This window comes from Lactuca virosa, chromosome 4, assembly GCF_052849685.1.
Source record: "Lactuca virosa cultivar CGN04683 chromosome 4, Lactuca_virosa_CGN04683_v6, whole genome shotgun sequence".
Lineage (NCBI taxonomy): Eukaryota > Viridiplantae > Streptophyta > Magnoliopsida > Asterales > Asteraceae > Lactuca > Lactuca virosa.
This window is the reverse complement of record NC_136429.1, coordinates 435,459,931-435,469,801: the sequence shown is the minus strand read 5'-3', so window position 1 is coordinate 435,469,801 and position 9,871 is coordinate 435,459,931. Positions and strand designations below refer to the sequence as shown.

At 32.1% G+C, this 9,871-nt stretch overlaps 1 protein-coding gene across 1 annotated transcript; it reads right to left on the bottom strand.

Annotated features, from left to right (window-relative positions):
• Positions 1 to 6,070: 6,070 nt before the first annotated feature.
• Positions 6,071 to 9,589, bottom strand: LOC145106649 (protein FAR-RED IMPAIRED RESPONSE 1-like). Its single transcript, XM_079043602.1, has 6 exons — positions 9,451 to 9,589; positions 8,702 to 8,863; positions 8,056 to 8,494; positions 7,720 to 7,981; positions 6,416 to 6,886; positions 6,071 to 6,313 (listed from the first exon to the last, which is right to left on the bottom strand). Exons 1-6 carry the CDS (start codon positions 9,587 to 9,589, stop codon positions 6,071 to 6,073), a joined length of 1,716 nt encoding a protein of 571 aa, XP_078899728.1.
• Positions 9,590 to 9,871: the final 282 nt, after the last annotated feature.

Genomic DNA, 9,871 nt, shown 5'->3' with positions numbered 1-9,871 from the left:
ATTTATTCTTGTGTTTCACTTTGCATGTTTTGACTTCCATAATAACTAGGTTATTCTTCCGGATTGACAAAGTTATTCAAACCATCCACAGTCGGTCATATGTTGGAAGTAGATATGAATCAAGACTGTCATGGGTTGGCTTGTAGAGATCCAAGTTGGTGGACACAGTTGTGCTACAACACTCATGAGTGCTCATAAGTTCTGAGTACTGGATTCAACCCGCGCTCATTTGGATCACTTCATGGATTTTATCACGAGTGATCATGAGACGATAATATCTTATATTCTTCAAACCTAGAGATATGAGTTGTTACTATGAGTTGGTTGTACATTGATTGCATGAAAACGCATTCGGTAACTCGATGTTATAAAACGTGCCTTTGTGTATGATTCAACAAGTAGTAGAACAAGCCATATGAGTCGAAGTTTATCCATTCCTTTTACCTTCGAGATAAAAGCGGTATCTGTGGGCCCCTCGATGATTTAGCGATGACACATGTGAGTGCTTGGCCAAGCCAGGACTGATTTGATTTGTTCAATCAGTCAGTCATCATAAATCGGAAATCGGAAAACAGCAAATGGACAGAGAGAATGATTATAATCCATGTCTCAGTCCATATGATATCTAGAATGGAGGAATATATGATCCCTTATCTAATGGACAAGTCATTGACAAAGGTCAGAGTTCGTTGACAAGATCAGAGTTCGACAGCGGCTTTAAGAGCTACGATTTGCAGTTGGTTTTTGAAGTCATACTCAATAATAGTTTTAGACTTATCCAAGTGGGAGAATGTTGGATTAATGTCTAAGTCCATAATTATATTTGGTATGTACTTGACCCGACCCGGCATGGTCCATTTGGGTTGCACTTCACCGGCACAATTTATATGGATAGTCTTTTGAGAATAGTATATTTATGATTTATATTAATATATTATAAGTTCTAATATATTAATATATAATCATATTATTTAATTAGTATTGATCAAGAATTAATTTATAATTAATTAAGTGATCAAAAGGAACTAATTAAATATGGACTCTTAGATATATATGTGTAGTGGGCCAAGTTCATTTAGGTTGGGCTAAGTCTTCATGGATAGTCCATGGAGCTTTAACCCATGGATCCTAGGAAATGAAAGGTCATGGGTATTAGGGTTTACCCCTAATCCTCCACACTATATAAAGGGTCTTATGGTTCATGAAATTAGGCTAGTGGCTAGTGTGGATACACTAAAGAGGACAATAACCGATTTCATAAGTGTGAGCCAAGTATCCATATTCTCTAAAGTCTTCTAAGGTGTTTTGGTGATTTGTGATTCCACTTGAGGCTTCCACACTATTGGGGCTAAGCTCTTAAAGTTCAAGACTTCAAGCTTCATTAAAAGGTATGTATTCTAACTTGTTATATTACCCAAGTATCAAGGATTGTATGCTAGATAGGGTAATACCTTGGAATATTCATATTTGCATGTATAATAGAGAAAACATAGATCCAAGGTATTTAGGGTTGCATGTACACTTAGGAGTGTTAGAATGCTCAAAACCCAACATAAATGTGATAAACGTCGATGCCATAGCCAGCTGATGTCAGAGGAAGCTTTCGAAAGTAAGCACACTGAGGGTTTGCCGATGATTGGTTTGATATCAAGAGTAAACATGTCACCATGTCGTTTAGATTTGAGCAAAAATTCGTTAGTTTCCACATTCGAAATGATGTTGCCTTCTTCGTTAAACACCACTTGATTGCCAGTACCCACAACAAGTTGTGAAACACTTATCAAGGTATGTTGAAGACCTTCGACATAAGCTACGCGATTAACAGTAACCTTTCCATTGGTGACTTTGCCATAACCTTTCACCTGACACTTGTGATTATTGCCAACCTTCACAACTCCTGCATTTTCTAAGCGTCGAAAATCTCTCAGATTTTCCTTTCGTCCTGTCATGTGACGTGAGCAACCACTATCGATATACCATTTCTCATCATATTGCTCGTCACATAGTACCTGCGATCAATGAAAGAATTTAGGTACCCAAGGCTGTTTGGGTCCTTTGAAATTAGTTTTGAAAACAGAATGAAATGAAGAACTTTTAACCCAATCACAAACTTTAGTTTTGAGACTATCAATTAAGTTCACATCACTAGGTAAAGGAACAGAAACATAAGTTTTTGTTAGTTTGGGATTGTCACTGACACATGCCTTCGTCTTTTTAGAATGTGTTTGGACATGCTTTTCTTTTGAAACTGGTTACCAAGTTTTCACTGAAACATTTTAATATTTTGAAGATGAGCTTTCAGTTGACGAATTATTCACATACTTTTCATAAGCTTCGTGAATTTGTTGTTGAGAATATTTCCTTGATTGATACATTCGTCCTTTTCCTTCAAGCCAATGATCGATGTTCTTGTCACGAGACAACCCTTTTGTATATGAAACTTTTAAGGTTTGTTTTCCTGTAGGATTTGGAAAATTTGGTTTTTGTGGGATGAAATCAACATTTGATTTAGGTCGAAATGCCATAGCGTATCGACTTCCATCAATGTTTCCAACACTTTGATTTTGAGAAAATCGATTTTGAGATTTTTGTTTTTGAGATAACCTTGTTTGTTGATTAGAAGAAAATCGTTGTGGTGATGGTTGATTTTGAACACTTTTTGAGGTGTTTTTGTTATCTTTAGAAAATGATGAGTTTGAAACTTTTGAAGAATGTGTTTTTGGATGAAATTCAGATCTAGTTTTATTTATTTGAGCGGGATTTTTCTTTTGATCTGAATGAATTGTTGAATGTGAAGACTTGTTCTCAACAGATTAGTCTTTTTGTTTTCAGTTGTTTTTAATGTCAAACCATTTTGTTGCTTTCGTAACTCTACGGTTTGCCAAAAAATCTTCTTTCGAGCTTGTCTTTTTGAAATTGAAGTTTCTTTTGAAAACTTGTCAATTTGTTCTTTAAATTCTTTGGAATTTATTTTGACAACAGTTTCATTTTCCACAATAACCTCTTTTGTAACTTCTTTCACAATTTTCGATTTTTCAACCCATTTGCGTGTTGGTTTTTGTCTTTGAAAAACATACGAATTATGTGTTAGATTATTTTCAACAGTGCTTTGATTTGAAAAGAACCCTTCGTTTGTTGTTTTCTTGTTGTCATCTTCGACCATTTTGTTAAATTCTGGTTTAATGTTATCAACATTTCCAGTAGTAACAAATACTTGATTTGGGAAAACAACATCATCAGTACACTTGAAATTCGGATACACTACTTGATTTGTTTCCAAATAATGGGCTCCTTTTTCAGACAACACTTTGTCGAAATTTTCAGTGTCTCCAAACACTTGATCAACAACCACACGTGGAATTTCATTTTCTTTCAAATCTTTGTTTGATGAGACCTTTTTGTGCGAATCATCTTCATCATTTTCATCATCACTACTATCCGTTTGACTATCTCGGATATCCACAAAGTTGGGATCACAAAGTTTCGAAGTTGAAGGTTTATCAGTGTCAATCTTAACCATCAAATCCTTAAGTTTTTCTTTTCCTTTAGATTTTGATGCAACATTAATGACAGACAACTGAGAACAATCAACATCCTCAATATCACTAATTTCGCTAATATTGTCAGAGTTATCTTCAATATCGGCAAAATTAGATTGAGAATCAGATGTCGAATTCTCAGTCTTTTTCAAAATTTTGATTTGTTTTGATTTTGTTAAAGTATCATTCACAATGTTAACTAATTCACTTGAATCAAGACATTCGTCAATTTTGACAATTTCATAAGCATATCTATCATCAGGAATTTTGTCAAACTCAACAATATTTTTCTCACAATCATACGAAATATTATCAACCTTTGCTCTCTCATATGCTAGAAAAGGTAGTAAGTTCCTATGTTGTTCCTTGCTAATATCACACGAATGATGCAATGCAGTTAACTTGCCATATAAACGTTTAGCAGAATTACAGTAGATATTTCATTGAGCTAATAAGAGTTTTCTATCACTAGAAAACGAATCTTGATCACACATAATGTTTGTTATTTGCAATTCTAGACGTTCTATCTTGATAACTTTCGAATCTAACTTCTTTTGTGTCTCTAACAACTGATTGCTTAATTTCTTAGCTTCATTGCTAGCAGAAACAACCAAATTATCAAAATAAGCAACAATATCATCAATAACAACGATTTCAGAATCATGTGCACTCAAAGGAATATTGAAAGATTGAAGAATATTACGTACCTTTGTTGTCATTGGAGACTTATCAGCAGACTTTGACACAAAGCATCGACCCTTGACCTCTTCGTCTGAATCTTCCTCCAGCTTCGCATACATGGCCCCATGCGTAGGATTACGCATTTCCTCATCATCGGAGCCCGAAGACCAAATTTGATGCGTGCCATTATCCTCCTGTTCACCTTGAGCCACCAAAGACAAATTTTTCGCCTTTGTACGCACTTCTTCCAACCTCTCCACATAATATGCCTCATCCTTCACTCTATTCTTTTTCTCATCCTTCTTTCGAAGCATACAATCATTTGCTAGATGATTGGCTCCATTGCAATAATGACAATCCATACCAGAATCTCCTTTCAGTTTCTTCTCTTTCTTCTCCTCAGCAACCTTTCCATCATTCTTCTCATACTTCTTCTTCTCCTTTCCAGCAGCTTGATTCACGAAATTACCTTTCCCATCATTCTTCATCTTCGAAACAAACGGTTTCTTAAAAAACTTTTTGACTCTATTGTTTGAATAAAAAGCTACTGCCTCATCATCCGAATTCATGAGAAACCCCTCTTCATCATCAGAATCACCTTTTTCGACTGCTTCCTTTTCAGACACTTTAGAGACAAGTGCTAATGGACCTCCAAGACTAAGCTTCGACTCTTCTGTAATTTCATTTACTTCACTTTCGTGAGTTTTTAGTTGATTGTACAAATCATTTAGAGAAGATGTGTCGAAACTTTGCTGATTTTTCACCATCATACTAACACTCCTCCATTCTTTACGGAGTCCCATAACAAAGGTGAGATTGAATTCCATAGAAGACCTCGTGATTCCATAACGATTGCATTTGTAAATCAGTTCGTTCAGCCTATCATAGTAACTTTCAATTGTTTCACCATCTTTTTGCTTGAAATCCTTCAATTCAATCAAACATTGCTTAACTGAATTGATTTTGGTCTTCTCACTACCTTGAAACTTGTCTTTGAGATTATTCCAGATATTTTTTGCAGTTGTACAACTCCTGACATAGTTATACACAACTGGAGGCAATGCACCACGTAACTCCCTTATGCATCGTTTTTCAAGTTTCTTCATTCGATCATTTTTATTTTCCACACTCGTAGTACTAGATGACGATCCAATTGGTTGAAGATTCGTCGGAAGAGTAGCATTCCCTGAGATACATGACCAAAGCTCTTCATCGATTCCATTCAAGTAATCTTGCATCCGATCTGCCCACTGATCATAGTATTCTGGAATAAGCATAGGAATCTTAGTTGAAGATCCTAGCAGATGAGAGTATCAAGTCATCGAGTTGAGATTGAAGTTCGCCATTGTTATACGAAAGAAAATTTTTGAGAATTTTGAGAAATCAAAGAGAATTTTGAGAAATCAAAGAGAATTTGAAAGCAAATTGCTGAATTGGTCAGAAAATATCAAGTAGAATACTCGATTCAACAAATCAGTTGCAGAATCGAATCACAACTGAAGATCTAGAATGCTTTTTCATGTCAAAAGGTGCGGAACTTTTGAACCAGAAATTTGATTCAAAAACCTTTTGAATCAGAGTGAAAATCAGACCGCAGATGATGATTCCTGCTCTGATACCAATTGATGAAGTGTGGAATCAAGTATGAATCAAATCAGAGTTATACGAATTATAGATTGAACACGAGATGTAAATATGATCTGGTTTCAGCTCTATTATGCTTTCAACTGTTACAAAGAGAAAAATAGACAAGTTGTACAAAGACTCTTATCTAACTCTAAGTAATGTTCCCTATTTATAGGAAACGAGAAAGCACACAAAAAATTACAAGGACTAAACAATACGCTTCGTTACAAATGTGCCTTGTAAAACAAACTTAGGTCTTCGACCCTTACAGTATCATATACATGTCTACCAAAATTATAATGCCTTGATATCACATCCTTTCTCCAACGATTCTCAATGTACTGTTTAGGTATCTCCTTAATTCCATGTTTCATGAGTATGTTGAATGCATGTCTGCACAAAGTCCCAAAGCGGTTGAAGTGTTCACAAGTACATTTTACATCATTGGTTGGAAGTTTTATTTCTACCTGTTCAAAAGCGGTTAAAGCATTAAGTGTTTTATAATCATAACTGAATATTTTTTTATATTATGTGCTGATTCAACAAAATTTAAAATAAGAATATATTACCTCAAATTCTGTTTTTAGATCACTGTTTTTGTTCAGTTGTTCCACTTTGTATAACTCCCATCCATTTTTTGTTCCAAGATGTTCGTATTGGCAGTACCAGGAACCTTTATAGATTTCTTTATGTACTTCATAAAACAATGTACTTGTATAAACTTTTGCAGCATGTTTTTCTATTGGTCGTGGTGAAATAAATTTATATACCGCCTTCTTTGTTTGATGATCAAGATCCTGTTGTGTATTTCTTTGTTTTTGAATTGTTGTGTCATAGTTCATCATGAAATGTAAAAGTAAATTTCCAGATTGAGAGTAAGTGTTGAAGAAGGAATTCATGCTTTCTGATCTTGAAGTGGTTTTCATCGATCCAGACATTCTTGTGTCACTGAAGTATTCAGGTATCCATTTGTCACGTAATTCAAACATATCATTGAACCATCTTTTATCTTCCAGATTGAATTCATTAATAATCAAATCCTACTTCTTTTCAAATTCATCAGGTTTGATATGCATGTTCTAAACAAACTTGTTAAATCTTTTCTTGAAGTCTTTGTTTTTAAATAAATCGCCAGTAACCTATGAATGAACAACTTTGCTTATATAAGTATAAATTATATACCTATTTGGATATATCATATATGAGTAATCATATATGATTAATCATATAGGATTACTGTAATGTAGGATATATCATGTATGATTAATCATATATCATATAGGTACTGTAATCATATATGATTAATCATATATGATTATATAATCATATATGATTAATCATATATCATATATGTATGATTAATCATATATCATATATGTACTGTAATGTGGGATTGATCATATATGATTAATCATATATTATTATATAATCGTATTATATAATCATATATGATTATATATGATTATATACTGTATCATCATAATCATAGTATGATATATGATAACTTATATTATTATAATCATATATGATTAATCATATATAATCATATATGATTATATAATCATATTACTAAAATACTTAATTATATATCATTATATCAATCATATATGATTAATCATATATGATTATGTATTTTAATAATATGATTATATAATCATATATGATTATATACTGTATTATCATATTACATACTATGTAATCATATATGTTTATACAATATGTATGGTATCTGATAATTCGTATTATTAGAATAGTTAATCATATATGATTAATCATATATGGTTATATAGTATGATATCTGATAAGTCATATATGAATCATCTGTCATAATACTATATAATCATATATGATTATATAATGTATTTTTTTATACCTTTGCTTGCAGTTTTTTCATTATGTGCCACATGCATAGTCTGTGTCTTGAATTTGGTAAGACAGATTCCACTGCTTGTTTTATTGCTGCATCTTGATCAGTTAGAACAATTTTTGGTGCTTTCCCTTTATGAGCTCTAAGAAAAGCTTTAAGCAGCCATTCATACGACTCAATTGTCTCTCTACTCAACAACCCAACACCAACAGTAACTGATTTCTTGTGGTGGTCAACTGATGTGAATGGAACAAATACCATTTTATACCTATATAAATAAAATGTGTTTAGTACAATCATATTTGATTAATAGTATGTTTGAATTTATATACATTAATTTACTTGTTTGTTCTAAAAGTTGCATCAAAAGATATAACTTCTCCAAACTCTGCATAAAAAGCCTTTTCTCTTTCATCTGCCCAAAACATAGCAGCCAACAGATCTCCATCACGTAGGAACTCAAATGAATAATTTGGGTAATGATCTCTACGATCATTCATTTTGTTTATCATTATTTGAGCATCCTTGTAACATAAGATTCTATTTACTCCTCTCCTCAAGTTTTTGTAGTCTGTTACCTTCGCCCCTACATATTCATATCCTCCTTTCAAAACTGCTCGTATTTTGTGAGCCATTGTGGGACCAATTTTAGCTTTTGATGCACGTACTACAAACTCTTTTTCAGAATATGACATCTTTCTTGCCTTTTTCGTATAAGGTCTTTCCTCGATACTTTCCAGTGGGTGGTTGTGCATTTCAAAGAATTTCTTAACTTTGAAATCTGTTGTTCCATAAACATTTTCAAATATAATCTTTGTTGTACACCCAGTAATTATCTTGTTTGAATTTGGTTTCCTCTTGACAGAACTTGTAGCCAACGTATCACAAGGTTTTGGTTTATCCTTTCAACCCCTATTGCATATAACATATTTTTCTTTTATTATTTGGCTATTGTATTTTGATTGGCTACTCAGTCTTGTATGAAAACCTGCCATTTCTGCATAATCCGTATACATTTTTACTGCCAAATTTAGTGATTTGAAAACACTGTTTACAACTGGTACAAATTCTGTAGGGACATCTGGTTTATATTCAAATTCTTCAATTATGTTACTGCAATATGATTCATTTGTTGAATTGGAACTTTCACCTGATAAAAGAAGGGAATGACAAATATGTTATTATATAATTTTATGTTGTAATAATCATATGTGATTAACGATATGTATTTATATTTTAGTATAAAAAATCATACATGATTTTAGATATTAATATATTATTAGATGTTAAATCATATGTATTTGTACATTGTATTATATGATTGATCATATAATATACTGTGTAATCATAAATGATTATACGTATTAATTTATAAATAATCATATTTGATATTGTTTAATCATGTATGATTAATCATATGTATTTGTAGTTTGTAATATATGATTAATCATATTTTATGATGTATAATCATATATGATTATTCATCCAAATATAATATTAATATAGATTTCAATTTGAAAACATATATGATAAATCATAATTACAAACTATAAATACATATGATTAATCATAGATATGAACAGTCATATGTGATTATTCATCCTTATATGATTAAATCACATATTGTATTGTATAATCATATATGATTTTTCATAATTTATATTGTATAATAAAAGAATCAGAATGAAGTGTAGAAACTGTAAAGTAATATGTAGTATTAAAACGGATTAGTTGTACCTTCAATACGAATCGTATTTTGAAGTTCTTCAGAAGTGAAAGAAATTGAATTGATTTGTTCGTCGTTACGAGATGAATTGATTTCAGCTATAATAGTATCAGTTGCGATCGACTTGTCAATTTCTTTTGGATTCGACATCATTTATGAAAATTGATTTTGATTCAATTTTCAAATGCTTTGTTTAGGATTGCGAGGTGCTTGTTTCTTCGATTTGAGGATTGTATCTCGTATTTATGAGGATATGAACTGATGCTCTGTTTCGATCGTTTTTTTCGATTTGAAGATTGCGATTAATTTGATAACAGATTCAGTAAAAACATGATCTTTTTTATTATATTGAATAATTGTTGAAGATTGGATGATATGATTACATGACTGATACTGAAAATCGATGATTTAGCGATATGATGATTTTTAGAG